General features: G+C 35.5%; 1 protein-coding gene across 4 annotated transcripts in view; it reads right to left on the bottom strand.

Annotated features, from left to right (window-relative positions):
* Positions 1 to 23,319, bottom strand: part of TTC21B (tetratricopeptide repeat domain 21B) — an 82,426-nt gene that overhangs the window by 34,950 nt on the left and 24,157 nt on the right. For all 4 annotated transcript variants that reach the window (XM_047083651.1, XM_047083652.1, XM_047083653.1 and 1 more), the window contains 10 exons: positions 23,170 to 23,267; positions 22,416 to 22,616; positions 17,898 to 18,027; positions 14,198 to 14,355; positions 12,218 to 12,442; positions 10,437 to 10,675; positions 9,054 to 9,126; positions 8,498 to 8,608; positions 7,646 to 7,784; positions 2,173 to 2,279 (listed from right to left, as the gene is read on the bottom strand). In XM_047083651.1, the coding sequence (XP_046939607.1) occupies positions 2,173 to 2,279; positions 7,646 to 7,784; positions 8,498 to 8,608; positions 9,054 to 9,126; positions 10,437 to 10,675; positions 12,218 to 12,442; positions 14,198 to 14,355; positions 17,898 to 18,027; positions 22,416 to 22,616; positions 23,170 to 23,267 (1,481 nt within the window). The remainder of the gene's footprint in view (positions 1 to 2,172; positions 2,280 to 7,645; positions 7,785 to 8,497; positions 8,609 to 9,053; positions 9,127 to 10,436; positions 10,676 to 12,217; positions 12,443 to 14,197; positions 14,356 to 17,897; positions 18,028 to 22,415; positions 22,617 to 23,169; positions 23,268 to 23,319) is intronic.

Raw genomic sequence — 23,319 nt, 5'->3', positions numbered from 1 at the left:
TCATAGAAATCTAATAGTCCAAGATCAATTCATTCATAACTAGAATAAAAAAATTATTGGACATATTGGGCAAATTACTGAAATATAGGTTATTTTACACACACACACACACACACACACACACACACACCACTGTTAGCTAAAGCTCAAAATCAAAACATTTGATAAATTATTTGGAGAATGGAGAATTCTTCTGGGTACATGAAAATTGGGTCAAAAGGTGTCAAGCAGTGTGGGATTCTAGAAAGCATATAGGATTAGTAATGAAGTACTCTATGTTCCACTTCAAGCTCAGCAAAGATGTAGGATAAATCAATTAACAAATCTGACCCAAATGACATATGTTGAACTAAGTGCTCAGTAATGCCAGAAACACATTATTTCAAATCCACACAGAACCTATACCAAAACTGATTATAATGTAGGACACAGAACAAGCTTTAACAAATATCAAAGGATTGAATCATTAAAGGATGTCTTTGACCGCGGTGGAATTTAACTAGAAATCAATATCCAAAAGATAATACTCAAATACAGAGAACTAGTGGTTGCCGGAAGGGAAGGAGTAGTGGAATGGGCAAAATAGGTGAAAGGGATTAAGAGGTATTTAAAAAAAAAAAAAAAGGTAACAAGAAAATCAGAACTGTTTGGAAACTGAATACTACACTTCTAAATAACCCATGGTTAAAGAAGTAATCAAAGGGGAAATGAGGAATATTATGAACTGAATAATAATAAACTTGTGAGAGGTAGCTAAAGCAATGCTTTGAGAAAAATTTTCACCTTAAATTAGTAAGAACAGAACTAAGGCTAACTAATCCATTATCTAACAACAATTCATCAATAAGCTAGGCAAAGATCAGCAAACCAGATCCAAAGAAAGTAGAGGAAACTAATTAATGAGATAAAGGGAAAACATTTAATGAAGCCAGAAAAGGGGAAAATTGGTTCTCTGAAAATATTAATAAACTCCTCGTGTAACTGATCATTAATAGTAGAAGGAAAATAAAATCATCAGTATCGGGGCCATAAAAGAAGATATTTTTATAGCACTTGCAGACATTCAAAAAATAAGATACAATGAACAAATCTTAGTCAATAAATTTGACAATTAATGAAATGAACAAATTACTTAAAAACATAGCCATTCAACCTCACATAAGAAATCTAAAAATGATCAGTCTGAGGGGCACCTGGGGTGCCTCAGTCGGTTAAGTGTCTGACTCTTGATTTTGGCTCAGGTCATGATCTCACGGTTTGTGGGTTCGAGCGCCGTGTAAGACTCTGCACTGGCAGTCTCCCTCTCTGCCCTTTACCCATGTGCTCTCTCTTTTAAAATAAATAAACTTAAAAAAAATGATCAGTCTGAAACCCTCAGTGGAATCCTTTAATAAAAACTTGCCATCAACGAAGCCTTGAGGTAGAAATGGTTTTAATTTTGAATTACTCCAAATATTAAAGAAACAGCAACAGTCTTAGAGATCCAATCTCCCTTACGAACATAGATATACAAATTTTAGACAAAGTATTAGTGAGTATCTTTAAATCCCAGCAATATCTTTAAAAAAAAAATCACAACAAAGTGACATATATTTAAGGAATATAAGGGTGGTTTAACATTTGAAAACCAATTTAATACACCACGTTAACAAGAAAAAAAGGAAGATTCATGCGACCATCTTGATTAATGCAGAAAGTGCAGTAGATAAAACTTAAGTCATTTATAAAAAAAACTAATAGCAAACTAGAAGTTGAAAAATCATCAAAAACCATCAGCTGCCTAGGAATATATCTAAGGAAATGTGTATAAAACCTCTCCTCTGAAAACCCCCAAAATATTAAGGGAAACTAAGGAAGATATAAATAAACAAAAGTAGAAAAAACTGAATTCAAATCCTGACTATGACCCTGGTCATGTGATTTTACACAAATTATTAAACCAAGCTTCCTCAGCTACAAAAGTGGATTAAAAATATTAACTTGCTGTAATTGTTACAACGATTATCAATAACACATTTAAACAGTACAATCCATTGGCATTTGATCATTATTTCTATTTTGACTTATTTTCTGTGGTAGTTGGGCCAAAATAACTGGTGTTTCTCCTACCTGTGATGTATTCCCTTCTCCCCTCCCCTCTAACACCCCGCAAGCACTCACAAGTACATTTACCTGTTGTAATGAAGCTATGGCATCACCAGGTCTTTCCACTTCACTATAAACTTTTGCTAGGAGAACATGAGAACGTCCATCCTCCATGAGAGCTGACAGTTCATTTACTATGAGAGAAGGTATTGGGAACAAATAGTCATTTTTAAATAAACATTTGCATTTTTCTACAAGTTTTGAAACAGGTCTTTACAAAGAATGATTTTGAGAAATAGTGAATAAAGTTGAAAAACTTTCAGTCAGTTAACTGAGGGATGGCCAAATTAAACAAAGAAAAAAGATTTAGGATAAAAACTAGCTGGAAGAAAAGCTAAGGAACTGGATAACAACAAGGTTTTTCTTAGACTTATATTAAGAGATAACAATGTAACAATACATGTAAGAATTTCAATTTTCATTTTTAACTGTATAAATATTTATGCTGATTGAAATCATTAAAAAATGAGATAGAGTAGTTGCCACATGCAATTAGGAAGATAATGGCTGTTTTTAAAATAATAGACACTTGATAAGCAATGAAGTACAGTCACTAAGAGCACTGACTTTGATGGCAATCTGTCTGGTTTCAAATCTAGTCCTTATCACTTACTAGCTATTTAACTTTGAACAAGATACTTACACATTTTGTGTTTCCCTTTCATCTGTAAAATAAGGGAAAGAATAGTACCCATCTCATAGGGTTGTTGTAAAACTTAAAAAGTAAGTTATGAAACAAGTGTGCATATGCAAAGCAATTAAAATAGTCTAGTACATGGTAAGTGCTATTTAAATATTTGGTATTATTATTTTGTGATTTAAGAGCAATAATAGAACCGTACATAAATAAGAAAATGTTTCTTCTACTATTTATCAAGTTCATGAAATGAACAATTACTTAAAAACATAGCCATTCAACCTCACTTAAGAAATCTAAAAATGATCAGTCTGAGGGGCACCTGGGGTGCCTCAGTCGGTTAAGTGTCTGACTCTTGATTTTGTGCCACATATACATCAAAGTGGTTTATATATATTATTTCTTTAAAACCCCAGCCTAAGGGGAATCAACAGGATTTCCTACAGGCAGGGACAGGGTGATGGCTAGGATCCGGGCTCTCAGCAATGACTAGAGGGATAAAGCTCTTATTAAGACAATGAAGGTTGCATGCAGGACAGATGTGGGGAGGCAGATCGGGAATTCTGTTTCAGACATGCTAAGTTTAAGATGTTTATTAGAATCCAGGTGCTGGCTACTTCAGCTAGATTAAGTTAGATATGTCAAGGAAACAGAGTCTTAGGTTTTAGTTTAAATATGGGAATAATTATAATTGCCTCAAAAATGAATGTGGACATTAATGAAACAGTATATAATGAAATGCACATGAAGGCATCTAAGTGCACAATGGGGTGTGCTCAACAAATATTTATTACACGAAAGCATTTATATTACGTAAGTGTAATAAATTTATACCCATATAAGTAAAATATGCTACTTGAATCACTCTTCCTCTACAACCTTTTCAAAAATGCATATGCACATTTAAGGCTATCTGTAGTGTTTCAAGCAAGGTCTGACAGACCCATGCAAATATTTTTATGGACTGATACTTTATATGGTGAATAAATCCAAAATTAGGCAAATTTAAGCACCAACCTCATCAAAGCTAAATGAAAATACTATTTTTGAAAATCCTAGAAAACTTCGAGTGGGCTGGCCTTATCATATACCCAAACACATTTTATTTTTTTAAAAATATTTATTTATTTATTTTGAGGGAGAGAGACAGAAAGAGAGAGAGAGAGAGAGAGAGCGCGCGCATACAAGCAGGGGATGGGCAAAGACAGAGGAAGAGAGAGAATTCCAAGCAGGCTCTGTGGTGCTGTCAGCACAGAGACCAATGCAGGGCTCAAACTCACAAACCATGAGCTTGTGACCTGAGCCAAAATCAAGAGTCAGACATTTAACTGAAGACACCTCTGAAGACATTTTAAAGCTACAGTGGATAGGATACTGGCAAAAGAAAAATAACGCAGGGCAACAAAATGAAGATTCTCAGAATTAGTCATACAAACAAATAAGTTTATTAATGGCATCTCAATAAATGGCACAGAAATAAAATTGGGTCTCCATTTGGGAAACTATATAGTAAAAACTGTACATGGACTAAAGTTCTACAAAAATTACAGAAAATATAAAAGAGTATTTTTATGATGTTAAGATGAAGGAAGATAGTTTCTGAGTATGAGAGGAAATTCAGGACTCAAAAAAAGGAAAGGCTGGTATATACAATAATTGACTATTCTATTTGACTAAGGAAATGACAAATTCAATTAAAAAAACAAAAAAAGGGATAGGCTCAGGAGAAAATGTCTGCAAATGACTAACAGGTGACAGATGATTAATCAGAGGTTCAGGGTCAAAGCAAGGGATATAAATGAAAACATCCTAGAAGGAAATGTGATCTACAGAAATGGAATGATGCCTAACCTTATCGATTATCAAAGAAATTCAAATTGAAGTGGTTTTCTCCCCTATAATTAACACAACACAATGGTGGGACATTTTTGACCTTAAGAAAGAATGATGCGGCACAACTCAACTCAGAGGTATAAAAACAAGAAGCTTATCTCATATTGTCTTCAACTTTTCTTCAGTCTAAATGTGTATCAATAAGGGACTCATCAAATAAATTATTATATCAAGATATAGAATACCTATACTAAAGAAAATAAAGAAAAGCTATATTTGCCAACATGAAGAGAAGCTATTAAGTGAAAAATGTCTACTGTAGATGTACAGTATAATATGATCCCATTTTGGCAGGAAAAATGTGGTATGTAATTCTGTGTGAGAGAGACAAAGAGAGGCATGGCAGAGACACTAATTAGGATGATACACAAAGTAAATGTGTTTTTTTTTTTTTCTGGAAAGTTGGGACAACACAACTTTCACTCACTTCTGTAATCTTTAAATTTTGACAATGAGTAAGCACTAGATTTTATTTTAAAATAAAAATCTTTAAAAAAGCAAATTTGTATAGGGGTGCCTGGGTGGCTCAGTCGGTTAAGTCTCCAACTCTTGATTTCAGCTCAGGTCATGATCTTTCAGTCGTGATAGTGAGCCTGCCATCAGGCTCTGTGCTGGGAGTGGAGCCTGCTTGGGATTCTCTCTCTCTTTTTCCCTCTGCCCCTCCCCTGCTTGTTCCCTCTCTCTCTCCAAAAAGAAAAAAAAAGGTAAATTTGTACCAACTTATAAGAAGGCAATTTAGATAGTATCCAGTTAAATTTATCTTATTTTTATTAGTTTTTTTAATGAATACAATTTATTGTCAAATTGGCTTATATACAAGATCCAACAACTGCCCTCCAGTTAAACTTTAAATGCACATACTTTTTTGACTTAGCATCTTACTCTTAAGAAATATAAGCAAGTACGGACTTCAAGCTATATTACAAAGCTGTAATCATCAAGATAGTATGGTACTGGCATAAGAACAGACACTCAGATCAATGGAACAGAATAGACAACCCAGAAATGGACCCACAAATGTGTGGCCAACTAATCTTTCACAAAGCAGGAAAGAATACCCAATGGAATTGATATTCAGCAAGTGGTGCCAGGAAAACTGGATAGTGACATGCCGAAAAATGAACCTGGACCACTTGCTTACACCACGCACAAAAATAAACTCTAAATGGATGAAAGACCTAAATGTAAGCAGGCAAAAACCTCTTTGACCTTGGCCACGGCAACTTCTTACTCAACACGTCTCCGGAGGCAAGGGAAACAAAAGGAAAAATGAACTACTGGGACCTCATCAAGACAAAAAGCTTCTGCACAGCAAAGGAAACAATCAGCAAAACTAAATGGCAACCAACGGAATGGGAGAAGATAGTTGCAAACGACATATCAGATAAAGGGTTACTATCCAAAATCTATAAAGAACTTATCAAACTCAACACCCAAAAAACAAATAATCCAGTGAAGAAATGGGCAAAAGACATGAATAGACACTTCTCCAAAGAAGACATTCAGATGGCCAACCGACACATGAAAAAATGCTCCACATCACTCATCATCAGGGAAATACAAATCAAAACCACAATGAGATACCACCTCACACCTGTCAGAATGGCTAACATTAACAACTCAGGCAACAACAGATGTTGGTGAGGATGCAGAGAAAAAGGATCTCTTTTGCACTGCTGGTGGGAATGCAAACTGGTGCAGCCACTCTGGAAAACAGTATGGAGGTTCCTCAAAACATTAAAAACAGAACTACCCTACGGCCCAGCAATTGCACTACTAGGTATTTATCCAAGGGATACAGGTATGCTGTTTCGAAAGGGCACATGCATGCCCCAATGTTTACAGCAGCACTATCAACAATAGCCAAAGTATGGAAAGAGTCCATATATCTATCAACGGATGAATGGATAAAGAAGATGTCGTGTATACATACAGTGGAGTATTACTCGGCAATCAAAAGGAATGAAATCTTGCCATTGAAACTACGTGGATGGAACTAGAGGTACTACGCGAAGCGAAATTAGTCACAGAAAGACAAATATCATATGATTCACTCACATGAGGACTTTAAGATACAAAACAGATGAACACAAGGGAAGCAAAAATCATATAAAAACAGGGAGGGAGATAAAAACATAAGAGACTCATAAATATGGAGAACAAACAGAGGGTTACAGAGGGAGCTCAGATCATGATCTCACAGTTCATGGGATCGAGCCCCATGACATGCTCAGTGCAGAGTGTAGAGGCTGCTTGGGATTCTCTCTCTCTCTCTCTCTCTGTCCCTCCCCTGCTTGCACTCTCTCTCTAAAATAAATAAACTTAAAAAAAGTCCAATAATTGAAAGAAAGTTAAAAAAGAAAAACATGGAGTCATAATAAAAAAAAAAACAACTGTTGAGTTATAGAATATTATGATGCCATTAGAATGATATGAATGTACTAACAAACTGTATCTGGGATATGCTATCTGTGGAAAAAATTCCAGAATAGGAAGAACAATACATTCAAAAAGAAAAATTATGCATATTATACTTATGTACTTACATATACACTGAAACACAAAAATGGTATTACCTCTAGGAAGGTAGTTTGAGAACAGGGCAAGTAGAATTCACATGAGAAACTGGAGACTTACACATTACATTCTTGGATTGTGTTGAATTAAAAAAAAAAAAAAACTTAAGAGGAAAGATTATAAAAATGTCTACTTGTCTAAACATCAGATGTAGTTTCATATTATTCTGGAAAGTAAAGTATCTTTCTATGGCACAATTAACTATTTCATAAACCTGTTATTAGATCATTCAAATATCCTATTTTAGTAGAGTGACATTCTGATAATGAATTAACCAACCTCACATATATAATACCGAGAATACAAATGAACATTTATATAATATAAAAATAAAACAGATCAGACATATCAGATATGGTATACTTTTTTTTCAAATCAGAAAGACTTTCATACCAGGCTCATGAGCTAGAGCATGTTGAAGAACTTTTTCTGCTTTGTCATACCATTTCAATTTTAATAAAAGCTCAGCCAGGTCATAGCAAAGATAATTTTGTTGTCCACTTTTCAGAGCGGCTTCATAGTAAGTGATTGCCTAAACAAAATCCGTTTCAGTTAGGAAAATAAGGCAATGAGAATGGTGTTCAAGCATAGATATTTTATACATTATAGATTTAAAGCATAGAAAAATTGGAAATAACCTAGCAGAAACTCAGGCATGTACCTATCAGTTAAATATGCCATTTTTTTAGACAATCAAACATCACATAAGGCAACTGGCATTTCTTATGAAAAGCAGTTAATGAAAACTGCTTGGTGATTTTTTTTTTTTTTTACCAGTTTTATTCCAGAGGCCATTGAATGCATTGAATGCAAATATATATGTTCAGTAGTTACCAGGAATAGAACAAGAATATAACAACTAAAGGAAAAGCCATTATCCCTACTAGAGGGAAATAAAAGCACATGGCTTACCAAAACTGGTTCATTAGAAAGGACAGCTATTATAGCTTTTCATTATAGCTTTGTCCTATAATGAAAGAGATATAATGTTATCACAATTGACTGGTTGCAGGGTTTAGGTGCAAGATGAAGCCAGAAGTAAACTTTAGGCTCCAGTCTTTGCAAAATGCAGCGGTCAAGAATCTGAGACATTGACAAAATCTTTAACATAAATTCCAGTTTGTGAATATAAATTTGGAGTTTATAACCATCAAGATACAAACAGTGCTTGCTGTAGACTTCCCAGAGAGCAGGGTTTGAAACATTTAATCCAATAGGCATATCTCAAGTACATAAAGTACTTACCTTTGAGTAGTTGTGAGTTTTGACAAGTGCTTTCCCAATTTTGCTTGCCAGTGTTCCATCTTTGGGATTCTGATTTAATGCTTGCTCATACGCTATTATGGCTTCTTCTGGCTAATGTTGGCAGATTCAAAAAATAAGCAATGAATAAACAGCTTAGCTGGATCCTTTTAAAGGGCAACATTTCTGTAATTAAGCTCTGTATCTGTAGTACTCACTCAGTGAGACAAATAAAGTACATAGTTAAGTCTAGAAACATTACCACTGTCAGAGAGGTGACAGTCACTAGTGTAGGTGTAACTCATTACTGGCTCTCTTCATTTTTCTGTTTAAAAGAGACTCTTACCTTGTTTCTGGTATCCTATCTATTTCAAATAATGATAATGCTGAATTACTGGATCTCAGGTTGAAAACAACTTTTTTACTGTAATGATGACTGGATCTTTAAATAACACTTAAAACATTCCTTTAAATAGAATATTATGTTAATCACAAAAAGGAGTTTTTTGTTTGTTTGTTTGTTTTTTAAATCTAAGTTCAGTAGCATCAGAAACTTTACCTCTTGTATATTCATGTATGCATCACCAAGGAGAAGAAAAGAACGAGGGCTGGGCATTCTCTCAGCAATTTCTCTAGAAATCAGACCAATTCTAGTTAGTATCCTGAATATAAATATCTTCTTCTAAAAGAATTAAATAAAAAGTAAGTTTACTTATTTCAATTAAGCCATAGCTTTCAGAGTATCTTCTACCTTGTAAAAGAAAAAAAAAAAACAACCCATTCATACCCAGATTATTTATGCTAGATCAACTTTTTTTTTTTCCATTAAATCTTTCCATTTTTTGATATGCAGGTAACAAGAGTACTGGTAGACAGTTAACATATAAGCTCTCATTATATGAAAATACATTTTTTACCTTTAATTTTGAAATGATGTGAGAGCAAAGGCACCAAAACAGGATGTGATGCTATCAGTAACGTACAGCATCTCACTCAATTGGTCCAAAAACTATATGCGAGGTATAACTTTATACATGACACTAAGAATTGAAGTCTATAACTAATGTGTCAGATCTGCCTGAAACAAGACCTATGCTTTTAACTATTATATTATAGGGCATCCAAAACAAATCAATCTTATTTTTAAATATCTTCTGATCATGAGAGATGACGGTGCTGATCTTTTGGAAACATCACAGGGAATAAGATCTAGGACCTCCAGTTCATCCACCCATACACAGGTGCTGCTCAGTTTCTTCGAATCACTCAGCACCTACAAAGAACCTGAACAGCTTTCTAAGTTTTGATATTTACATGATATAGATGAGCCAATGAAATAATTCATCAACACTGTGCTATGTTCTCAACAGATAAGAATGTTGATCTCTTCTTACATGAAGTGTGCGCTTGTATGTTTATAAGAGTAAGAACAACCTGTGTGTGTTGTTGATCCCAGTAAGAGCACCAGTGTATGACATAATGCACCTGCCCTTTCACCAAGGAAAATTTGTAATCCATACCTTGGCGTGGTGTATACTAAGTCATAATTTTCTATTGCTATAACTATTATGCTGAGCATTAAATATGACCATTTAGCCCCTGAATTGTTGTTATATTATAGTTTTCTTAAGCTATTAGAATATATGTAACAGTTGCTTTTCCCCTTCCCAAACAGAAAGGTTTAAGGTCTAGAAATAACATCTAATGAAGGAGGAGAGTTAAGAATCTAGAGTAAGCCACAGAATAATCATCATCATTAATGATTTATGTTTTAGGAGAGTGAGTTGCTTGGTTAGTGTGACTGTGGTTGGTAGTAGAACATATTAAGGAAAGGGTCTATGAAATATCTCTGTAAAGCAGTTAAAGAAAGAAGAAAGAAATTTGGGAACTAATTTTAAGAAGTAAATGTGTCAAAATACAATGGGTTGAAATAATCATTTACCTGTAACAAGTAATATATAACATTTTCTCTTTTCTGTGCTTCAGATAAATATCTGCCATTTTTTCTTTGGCCTCTATGAAATAAGGCTGTTCAGCGGTAACATTCCGAAGCATACTTAAAGCTCGCTCAACATCTCCCTGGGCCAGAGCTAGGTCTGCATTAGCAATAGTAACACGCAATTCTTCAGATGTCCCAGAAAATTCATGGATGGCATCTTGTATAACTTTCGCTGCCTCATGCTATAAAGATGAAGTTAAAATAACATTCTTTCAAAATATTCAACAAATTACATTAGAAATGAAGATTTTCTACTAATCCAGAATGAACAATAATTATAGCACAGGTATGATGAAAAATGACAGATTTCTGAAAAGTACAAAATTTTAAAACTAAACTCAGAGACCAAATTCAGATGACAGTATGAATATTTTTTAGGTGAAAAGTGTTTTCATGACTAGGACAATGGCAATTGCTATGAAAGAGCTCCTGCTACTGTAATTTAATAAGCATTTACTTTGTATCCAGCATTGTATTAACCCATTTAATTCTCACAAAACCCCTCTAAACCCTCTCACAAAAACTCCCATCTTGCAGCAAGGAAAATGAAATTTGGAGAGTTAAGAAGCCATGTTCATTATTGCCCCCGTGATGGGATCCAGTCCATAATCATCCACTGAACCAAATGGCTCTTCACCAAGTAGCAGATTACTTTATTCCCTATACCAGGAGCAGTTCTGTTATGCCTCAGCTGAATACATTACCTCATTTTCAAGTCTGTACCTCAATGAAACTAAAATGTCTTTTAAGATCAATATCAATTTTAGAGAATATAAGACATTCCGATTTCAGAAACATTAACATGAAAAAAAACAGTGCATTTTAGAATCAACTATCTGTGGTAGAACTGGTTCTTGTTATGTATTTATGTTAATGTATTAGTGAAATAGAAATTATTTTGCAATTTGGCAAGTATCTAGACACAGCCTTCTTCATTTCCACTAAAAAATGAAAATAACTGACTAGCAACTGTTGCAATCTAAAAAACAGACCTAAATGATGTTAAGTTCTTCATTTTCTATAAGGCTTTAACTCCTCTCTCAGAATTTCATCCTTGCCTGCTTCCTGTCTATTTATTATTATATTATATTATATTATATTATATTATATTATATTATATTATATTATATTGTATTGTATTATACTGCATTATATTATTGTATATATTATTTTAAGTATTTGATTTTATGATCACCCTACAAATTTACCAAAGGTATATTCATTAAGTGTTCCTTTTGTTTTCTCAACTATTAGAATTTCAGATTGGTACTTTCATTTGATTCCAGTAGTACTTGTGTGCATATGTACATACGTGTATGTGCATGTGTGGGAGTCCTTTCAGGAATTCACAGAATGACAATTATATTATTACCTTTCATGGTAGCTGAGATCATCACACATTATATTGCTATATACGTTATACTACATTCATTCATTTCATGGTATGTATTAAATTATATTATTACTCATATTATATTACACATGTATTATTCTATTGCCTGGTAGCTAATGTAAGTACACTGATACCTAAGGCCATCCAGGTACAAATTATGTTTAACTTCAGGGACTTGAAGAAAGGACATGATTTGGTTCAAAGTAATGAGAAATTTTCTAAACTTTATCATTTGGCCAAGAAAACAATTTTAGCTTTTCCATTTCCTACTAATATGTACACTTGTATAACAAAGTTCAGAGCTGAACTACTGAATTAAAACTTGACTTACCTGTTCTCCATTTAAGCGGTGAGCCTCTACCAACTCAAGAAAGATTGATAAACGATGGTTTGCGTCAACTTCAGTTTTTCTGTGTTTTGATTTTGAGGAAGCTCCAATTCTCCTCATTCCTGGTAAACTCATTGCCATATGCAGGGTTTTAATTGCTTCTGCTATTTCTCCCATTTTCTTTTGTGACTGAGCTTTTATCAAATGATACAAAGGGCATTCTCTCACCTGAAAAAATATTCAGAAATACTTCCTTAGAATATACATACAACATCAACACATAATTTACAATCCACCAAACATTAAAATAACAGAATCTCTGAGGACACTCAGCCTGTATTATGTACCTGAGGTCTATTTCTGCCCTCTTATTAATTTTCTGATCATTTACTGTGTGATACCAGATTCAAGGAAACTGCCATTCTCTAGCATCCTTCTGGATGACAAACCAGGTGATGGGCTTTTACCATGATAGAAGAGAAAATACTTAAAAAAAAGACTAGCCAATATATTCTTTTTAAAAAAATTTTTTTTAATGTTTATCTTATTTTTGAGAGAGAGAGAGAGAGAGAGAGAGAGAGAGAGAGAGAGAATGAGTGGGGGAGGGACAGAGAGAGAGGGAGACAGAGAATCTGAAGCAGGCTCCAGGCTCTGTGTCAAGCCAGAGCCCGACATGTGACTCGAACCCACGAATCATGCGATCATGACCTGAACTGAAGTCAGACGCTTAACTGAGTGAGCCCCCCAGGTGCCCCAAGGCTAGCAAGTATATTCTAAGAAATTTAGTTTTCAGGCAAGGTATTTATCTGGGACTTCTAGTACTGATATAAAGTCATTAGATTTCTAGAAACACAGTTTTTCCCTTTTTTCTATTTTTTAATTTTAGGATTAAAAATTTCAGAACATTTTAGTCAAACTTGGTGTTACCCTGATACTACTCTGAAACCTGTAGCAATGAAGCTTCTATCTTTATTTTGGCTATCCAAAGTGTTTACAGAAAAAAATAAGAGAATGACAAAATGAATGAAGAAGGAGTCAAAGGAAGGAGATGATCCAGAATGAGGCAGTGTGGCAGTCATCTAATGTCTAGGATGGCTACAATTGCCCTGGAGGCTGCAGCTCTAAGCCTTAACTAGGCATCACATTTGCTGATGGGCTTTGTATAAATTTACTCATGCTTCTATTCTTCTCTCTGAGATTTCAATTTCTTGGGATAGGGTACTGGCATTGGGGTCATAATGTACCACCCGTCTTGAGAACTAGTGACATAAGAAGCAGGCACTGCCTTCTGCAAATCTTGAAATTATCCAGTCCACTGAAGGGTCCTCACATAATAGGGTTCAAGACCCTGTGAACCAAAAACAAAGTTTGAGGAGCTCCTCCATGATTCTAGGTAGTTAGGAAGCACCTGAACCTATGATTTTCCCCAATGCTTAGTGATATGGGATGTAACACAGAATATCTTGGATAGAAACCTAGTGTGTTTATATCCTCAAACCATATATGAACTTTCAAAATGACTAGGTGTTCTTTGATGATGACTCTAAAAAGATGTTATTAAAGCCACAATCCAAGAAAGAAAAAAGCAGTAAAATAAAGTTCTTACACATAAAAATATTTGGCATAATGTTCTATAGCTTACAATTATTTTTATATACATCCATTATTGCACTTAATGCTCATTATAACTGTAGGGTGTTATTATATGAGTTTTATAGAAAAGAAAACAGGTTCAGAGAGAGATAAGTGACTAGACACTGACCCCCCAGGTATTCTGTGTCCAACTCCTTACGGTTTTTTAATTATACCACAGCTGCCTCCATGTTTTCTCCCACTGCTTGTGAATCCAAACTTGTTTCCATTAAAAATACATTTTTTAGCAAAACATATAAGCAAAAATGCAAGATAGCTGAATATGTAAGTATCTGCTAAAGGTTCAAGGAGGGTGATATGTCCCTTCCCACGTGAATTTGGAATACTTACCTTAAAATTATAGCTCAGGCAAAGTTCAAGTGACTGAGAACACAATTTGAATTTTTCCTGAGACAAATAAACCTGAGCTATCAGGAGATGCGCATCTGCATAAGAAGGATTGTGTTCTAGGCAATGCTGCAGGTAATTATAAGCTGCTTCAATGTCACCTAATGACAGAAACAAAGCATTGTAATTCAAATGGTTAAGAGACAGAGATGTGAGAGAGAAGAGGGTCATGAGGAGTTTATGGAGAGTTCCAGTATTTAAACTAAAGTTCTCTATTCATAAGGCAGTATAACCTCTCTACCTGCACCAGGTAGCTAGCCTCCTTGTAGACTTCATGAAAGGATATACCTGTAAGTCCATAAGGAGCTCCATAAGGAGCTCCATAAGGAGCAAGGCAGAGAAAAGCTGTGAATGGATGGATCAGGGTCCATTACTGTTGTTACCGAGAGGACCATAAATGTACCTTTATTTATTTTCCTGATCAAAAAAATTTTGCTTACAATTTTATTACAGTAAGTTTTGCAAAACATAGACATTTAAATAGGTAGAATTCTGTAACGTCTCTTACATTAACAAAGAAGATCTAGTTTGGAATCATTCTTGGCTAGAAATTTTATCACTGTATATAGAATAACAAAAAAAGCATAAGGATATATTCCAGACGTTCAGAAATATGAACTACTGATTTAATATGCTTTTAAATACCAACTGAAATAGTCAGTGTTTTGGGCATACATACTCTGTACATCTGGGAGTCTTAGATGGAAGAAATGATCAAAATTAAAGTGACAAGAATGGGTGATTCGGAATCTGTTAGGCTCGGCTGGTACTTGGGGTCAAAAGAGGCTCTTCAGAGAAGGAAGGACATGAACTCTAGGTCCCAGAAGAACTTTCTAGTGATGTAACCTACAGTGATCTGCCCAAAGCCATCTCATAGACTGGCTTTAAGTAGTAGGTATAGGAGCCCAACTCCCCATTCAACCTTGTTAGGAGCATGGGGGAAGGGCAAGCCCTAAATTATTCTCTGTTCCATTACTCTCCTTAACCTTACATGATACCTCAATAGACCAAATAAGACTTACACTTAGGGCTTCCCGTTCCCAAAGGCCTAAACTACCAATGACAAAATCCAAATAAACAGAAAACAGTTTTCTTAGAGACAGAGTAACTGGCTGAGGCTGCACAATAACTTAATAAATATAGTATCAAAATTTGTCAATCAACCATCAAACACAATAAATAATATTGGATTATTTTTTGTTGTGATAAGATCTAACGCTCAAGAATTGAACAGGCAGAAAAGGAAATGGAAAGGTTAAGGATAATAACCTGGTGTGCAAATTACCACCTCCATGTAGAAGAATTAAGGAGATAACCTGGAGGTTACTGCTAAGGGGGAAAGTACATAGGAAAGAATCAGGATTTATAAAAAAGAGACTGAAGAATATGAGGACTATATGAATAATTGAGATCAGAATTTTTATTGTTTTGTTTAATGGTGATGAGGGGGAAAGATGTGTGGAGTTAGTATTTAGAAGGTCACTAAATATTTAAAAATGAGAAATGGGTAATCACTGTTGGGGAAAATAGCCATATAAACAAAGAACACATCAACATCACATTTTTATCGAAGAATGGCCCAATTTCCCTTAAGGAGAAAATGAAAGATATTTCTGTCCTACATGTATCTCTTTGTTAGGGTCTGGTGTAACACAGAATTTGGCTGGCCTTTGTCCCATTTCCTGGGAAGGAGTCTTGAAATCATAGAATTTCCCAAGTGAGAGGGAAATCTTTGTTGTTTGAGGTCAGCTCTGATCATTTACCTAAGTGAGAAGACTCATGGTGAGGCCCTAGATAGCTTATGTTAAGGAGATGACTCCACGGGGACTATCCCCGCCAGCAAGACCAACCAAGTACTTAGAGGGTTGGGGCTTTGAACTATGTTTTCTACTTGGACTGGGGAGCAGGATCCTGGAGACTAAGTTCAATCACACACCCAATGATTCGATCTGTGCCTATATAATGAAACTCTAATAAAAACTCTAAACCTGAGTTGAGTTTCCCTGGCTATTAATGTTCTTTATGTATTGTCATATACACATGTGTTGGAAACTTTATGTGCGCTCTATAACGAACAACAGCAGTTTCACATTTGGGACCCTCCCATACCCCACCCCGTACATCTCTCTCTTTTGCTGGTTTGGATTAGTATCTTTTTTCTAAACTAAAACTCTAATTAAGTAGTTTCCTCAGTTCTATGAGTCATTCTAGCGAATTTGAAGCTGAGGAGTCATAGAAACCCTGAATCTGTAGTCAGCTAATCAGAAGTTCAGATGGCCTTGGCAATCCCTGAACTTGTGGCTCGTGTCTGTGCCCTTAACCTGTGAAGACTGGTCCAACTCCAGGTAGTTCTCAGGTCAGAAGTCATTGCATTTGGCAATTTATCAGGATACCATTATTTGGACACATGCCAGCGTTACTTCAAATGCTCTTTTTATTTTATTTTTTTAAATTTTTATTATTTTTTTTAACGTTTATTTATTTTTGAGACAGAGAGAGACAGAGCATGAACAGGGGAGGGGCAGAGAGAGAGGGAGACACAGAATCTGAAACGGGCTCCAGGCTCTGAGCTGTCAGCACAGAGCCCGATGCGGGGCTCGAACTCACGGATCATGACATCATGACCTGAGCCGAAGTCGGACACTTAACCGACTGAGCCACCCAGGCGCCCCAAGGCTGCTCTTTTTAAAAAGAGTGTCCATCTATGAGACTTTGGCAAGTAAGTAATACTATATTGAGACTGATTTATATCAATTTTCAAAATAAATAGTAACTGTTTAATAAATTAATCACAGAACTCAAAGTCTGTTTAATCACCTAGTAGATAATACTGTTTCAACTGAGAGGAAAAGTAGAAATATCATGTGGCTCAATAGTAGAACTTAATCAGAAGAAGGTATTATAAAGCCACTTCTTACATATAGAGTATTTTAGAGATACAAACTTTTGAGATCACCTAGTTCCTTTTTTAACAGTTAAAACTGAGGTCAGATAAATTATAAAGTCAATCTTCTCTCTCCATTACATACAAGAAATAATTGTCTACGGTAATATCTTTCAGCTGGTTTCTACTCTTAATGATTTTACAAACTTAATTTACTTTGTGTGGCAATTCATCTACCAAAGGTACATAAATATAAGCACAAAGAATGATCTATTATGTGTATAGTCACACACCTGTTTGTGTCCTAAAAAACTAAGGTTATAAACCTGGGGTTATTTTTTTTTAGCTATACATAATCACAGAAACTAAGCAGGAATTAATCAACACATTTCATAAAGGCCTGAAACCTGGTAAACTTTGCATCTGGCTATACCAATGAGTCAACTATGGATTAATGGCTATGAATTCTTATTGCCATCTAAGTACCATCTGATGGACTTTTTTGTAAATGGTACAACTGCTTTTTCCTGGCAATTCACTTGAACAATGAAAATTCATGCTGATTTATAAAGAATTAAACACAAAATAATTTAATGCAATTTTACACAATCTTATTTTGGACTAAAATTATTTGTTTGTGCACAAGTAAAATGCATCTTATGTGACTATTCTCCAAGTATGTGGAGTACTTAAACATACCTTTGTTTTTATCAACATCAGAATTAAAAGGTTAATTTAAGTTTTTAAGTTATATTCTACCTGATAAATATTTCACTTTTGCTATAAGGAAGACAGCTTGCAGTAGACCTGGTACAGTTCTTACTATAGTCTCCAGGATTGAGGTACAACGTCTGAGAAGTGGAGAAAGAGGTTGCCCAAGACTTGCAGGCTAAACAAAACAAATTAGCACATCATTTTATAATTATATTAGTATTTAGCTAAAAGTAAACAAACATACTAAATTTTAGTGTAACTAGCAAAACTACCTATTTTCCCAAAATTTCTCTTATTCTATTTTTGCAATAATATCTTTCCTATAACATGACTAATACTAATTTATCCCCTTGGGATCTGTGAGCAGACCATGTAATGGCTTTTATTCAGCAAAATAGTTATGAGATTATTACACAGTTACTGATTTGATAACATGAAAGGAGCATATTTGTTCAAAAACTGTCAAGGAAACATACTCAAAGGAAAGATAACTGAGAGACAGAACTTCTTGCTGGAAATGAGAGTCAAGCAATGTAGTTCTAATTCTAGACCTGCCTATGATTTACACAGTTCAGTAACTTGCATTACCCCCTAGAGTACTGTAAGTTCAGTTTCTAGAAAATTATTTTTCCTAGAAGTCAGAGGGTAGAACACACTCATGTGTATTATACCAAATGTCTCACACGTTCACATTCTCTGCTTCTCTGCCTGGCATGTCAAAGGCTTTCAAAGGATTTTTTTTCTCTTTTTATTAATACATAGTGAATATGGTAACTAAAACAGTACTAGAACATTTGTTTATTGTTTTAATGGCTGTCTACCCAACCAATCTTTATCCAAGGGTTACCCACTCACAAGTTACAAATGTGATATTAGTTTAAATATCAAACGTTTATTCTCCCTGCTTTGACCTACTGATGCTGTGTCCTTAATTTGAAAAATAATCTTCCCCATTGTCCCCCTACACTCCATACATATATACTCTTTTTTATTTTAAGTTTATTTTTATTTATTTCAAGAGAGAGATAGAGACCAAGTGGGGAAGGGGCAGAGAGGGAGAGATACAATTCCAAGCAGGCTCTCCACTGTCAGTGCAGAGCCCCATGCAGGGCTCAAACTAACAAACAGTGAGATCGTGACCTGAGCCAAAGTCAAGAGTCTGACGCTTAACTGACAGAGCCACCCAGGCGCCCGTCCACACATATATATTTTTAACTAGAGTATAGTGTCTTACAATCACTCCTACAATGAGACGTTACTACTGAAAAGAAACTACCACATCTCTTCACTATGTTGAGTCACAAAAAAATGTGCACTCAAAAATTATTTCAAAATATGACCACTGATGCCTACAATACATCAACTTCTTTAAATTTCTACAGCACTTATAAGTTATGTAATAAAATTTAGCATCCTACATTATCTTATACAATTCCAAAGTAGTTTCATGTTTTGTTTTGCTTCTTTTATAGGGTTAGGGTCTTTATGTGCCTTGAAGATCAGAATTTTACACTCTTTCACATAGTATGAATACAGAGTAAATTCTTCAAAAGTATTTATTTTTTCAGTGTAACTGAAAACAGTGAAAGTGTAGGTGATATAGGTGGCAAAGGTTCTTTACCATCTGCTAAGAGTTATTTATTGAGAACAACCATCATTTTTGCTGTAAACACTTTCAGAGTGAATTGTATGTGGACAATCTCTAAAATAACATCTGTCTGATTAAAAACCAAATATAAAAGGGGCAAGGAACAGAACTGGAGAGGCAAGTCTGCCTTTCTGATATTTCCCCATGAAAACACCATTATGAATGTTAATTAGGTGCTGCCATGCTGACAAAGGTTATATGGGGGGGGGTGGGAACACAAAATGTTGTGGACTAGGGACACAATTGCCACTTAACACATTATTTCTTGCTCCACCTACAGTTAATTCTTAGCACAGCTGCCACAGAAATCCTTTTTAAATTACTGAGTCAGATGACGCTGTAAACCCTCTGGCGGCTCCCCACTGTACTCAGAATCGATGCCAGGGGAGGGACAACACCTCTAAGGACCTACGTGGTCTGGTTTCTCTGTTGTGACCTCCTCCTCACTCCATCCCTGTCACATTAGTCTCCTTGTGGCCTTTGGGCCACTGCACAACTGTTCTCTGTGCCTGAGACAATCTATACCATATCTCCACATGAACACCACGTTTTTGTTCAACTTTTACCACTTAATGAGGCCTAACCAGATCATCTTATCTAAAATTATCACCTAGGGGTGCCTGGGTGGCTCAGTTGGTTGAGCGTCCAGCTTCAGCTCAGGTCATGATCTCACAGTTCGTGGGTTCGAGCCCCGCGTCGGGCTCTGTGCTGACAGTTCAGAGCCTAGAGCCTGTTTCAGATTCTGTGTCTCTCTCTCTCTCTCTGCTCCTCCCCTGCTTGTGCTCTCCCTCTCTCTCTCAAAAATAAATAAACATTAAAAAAAATTTTTAAAAATTATCACCTATTTCTTCTGAGATTTTCTAATACACCATATAATTGGTTATATTATCTGTCTCCTCCTGCTAGTTATATATATGCTTCATAGAGGACAAAGGCTGTACTTTATCCTTCACAACTACTTCCCCAGCTCCAAGCAAAGTCCTAGGTACTCTACAAGCATTCATTGAGTGAATTCTGATTACTGCACAAGTACTGAAAAATGCATTCTAATTCTAAGCAACTGAAAGCACATCATGACAGGGAAGACTTGGATCAACCCTATTCCAGAGGGGTTAATTTATTATTATTTTTTAAGTTTATTTATTTATTTTGAGATACAGCATGAGAGGACAAGCTGGGGTGTGGGGGGGAAGTGGGGCAGAGAGCGGGAGAGACAGAATCACAAGCAGACTCTGCACTATCAGCACAGAGCCCAACGTGGGGCTCGATCCCACCAACTGTGAGATCATGACCTGAGCTAAAACCAAGAGCCAGATGCTTAACCGACTGAGCCACCCAAGTGCCCCCCAAAGGGCTAATTAAAAAAAAAAAAAAAGATTTATACAAGTTTGGAAAATGACATAGTGATCAACAAAAGTCACATGGCTTCCCTAAAGAAAGGCCATTATCCTCATTTCCTTATTAACACAATTATGGAAGCTGTAAATCAGGGAGAATGCTAAGAATTATGCTTTTAGCAATGAAACATCTGACACTTCCTGTTATGATATTCCTGTGTTGAAGCATGAGCTGAATATAACGTAAAGTCATCTGCTGTCGTAATGAGAAAGTGCTAAGGGATCCACATCAGTTTGGAAACAACTCTCTGGTAGTTCAATAAAAGGCTCCATTTTCAGTTCTACTCAGTGCTACATAAGGCAGATAACGGATGACACTAAGATCTGTATAAAATAGATGACAATCAGGATCTAAAATAATACGGTAATCTGGAATTATGAGAGGAGTCTGAGGAGATCAGGTTTCACAGGGATAAATGTAGAGTCTACAGTTTGGTCCTAAGTTACAGTGAATAATAGATCAAAAGACTTTAGTTAACTATTAATTCAATAGGGGTCGATAATATCGTATGATTCACAAAAGCAGCTAGAAGAACATCTAGAATTAGGGAGAAGAGGATCTGCCAGGGCCAAACCCACATTTGGACTAGTGACCTTAAGGAGAGCTTACTAACAGAAGAAAGGCTATCCTCAGGCCCACGAGCAGGGTTATAGCTATGTCATATAAAAATAAATGGCTAAAAACCTGGACTTGTTTAGGGAGAACATGAAAACTAATTTCTAAAATCTGAAGGTCTGTTTTATGAATGAAGAATAACCCTTGCTTTGGCTAAGTAACTGGACTTGCCCGTGCCACTTCAGAGAGCAGGAGGATGACCAGGACACAGGTGAATTTTTTTTAACATGAAGTTAAGTCTGATTTAACACAGGAAATGCAGTCTAACAGTTATAGTTATACAGTAAGAACTGCACTTTTGAGTGTACCCAAAGGTTGGATGGGCCCTTAAGATGCTATGGAGTGGATTCAGGGGTGCCTGGGTGGCTCAGTCGGTTGAGCGTCTGACTTCGGCTCAGGTCATGATCTCGTGGTCTGTGAATTCGAGCCCCGCGTTGGGCTCTGTGCTGACAGCTCAGAGCCTGAAGCCTGTTTCAGATTCTGGGTCTCCCTCTTTCTCTCTCCTCCCCCACTCATGCTCTGTCTCTCTCTTCTCAAAAACAAATAAACGTTAAAAAAAAAAAAAAAGAAAAATTAAAAAAAAAAAAGATGCTATGTAGTAGATTCAAGTATGACTTGAATGTCTGACTTTAACAACTTCTAATATTTCTCCTGAAGTGAAGATATTAACATTCTATGAACTACAAGTGAATATTTATAAACCAATACATTACTTGATAGCAGTCATTGGCATAAATATTCTGACTTAAAAACTATTTCAACTAATATAGATATGAATACTACCATTGTAAGATGCAGATAAAATCTAATATGTGAAAGACGATTTATTAACACATTCATAAAACACTGCGTAAATGATGTTGTAAATATTTTCATTGAAAAAAAGTCCCAGAATTACTTACCTGCATTGGGCAGAAATTCAGATATTCTGTAATAATTTCTAGTAAGAAATCAGGATTTAAGTTCTCAAAATATTGTATGCCAAGTGGTAAATCTTCTAAATGTGAAAAATGAGTGTCCAGAACATCATTTAACATATTAATAACTTCTTCTTGTCGCTTATTTTTCTTCATAGCAAGAATTGCATGTAAATAAATTAATTCCTACAAATTAAGCAGTTGCCATTAATTATCCCATTCAGTTGTAAAGCCATTTGTTTCTACTTAGATTTCAAACACATATGAAGTGCTATTTATGTGCAATATTTATTCAAATTTAAGTATTAGCTTAGACAAACTTTTAGACTCTTTTTAAAAACAAAAATTTTTTTTAATGCTTATATATTTTTGAGACAGAGACAGAGCACGAACGGGGCAGGGTCAGAGAGAGGGAGACACAGACTCTGAAGCAGGCTACAGGCTCCAAGCTGTTAGCACAGAGCCTGATGCAGAGCTCGAACTCACGGATTGTGAGATCATGACCTGAATCGAAGTCGGACGCTCAACCGACTGAGCCACTCAGGTGAGCCAAACTTTTAGACTCTTATACAAGATTACTTAAAGTCTAATTCTGCAAGGAGGTAAGTTAGTAAATGCAATCATACATTAAAATTATCATATATTAGTCTTTTAAAGCCATTACTATTACTAAAAAAAATTTCATATTTTATAAACAGTAGCTAGGATCTATACGATCTGATAAAATAAAATACTGTACCGCAGATTTTCCAATAGACTGCTGAATTTCACTAAGGAATTCGAGCTGCTGATCTGCATCCTGTAACTGCCCTTCTATTAATTGACATCGGATAACTCCTAAAGCCAAACAGGACAAAAATAGTCAAAGTCCACATCCATTCAGGTATGT

The sequence above is a fragment of the Lynx rufus genome, unplaced genomic scaffold, assembly GCF_022079265.1.
Source record: "Lynx rufus isolate CCGP_SWC_20201006 ecotype Redwood Valley unplaced genomic scaffold, mLynRuf1.p SCAF_2, whole genome shotgun sequence".
Lineage (NCBI taxonomy): Eukaryota > Metazoa > Chordata > Mammalia > Carnivora > Felidae > Lynx > Lynx rufus.
This window is presented reverse-complemented; position numbering and strand designations above follow the sequence as displayed.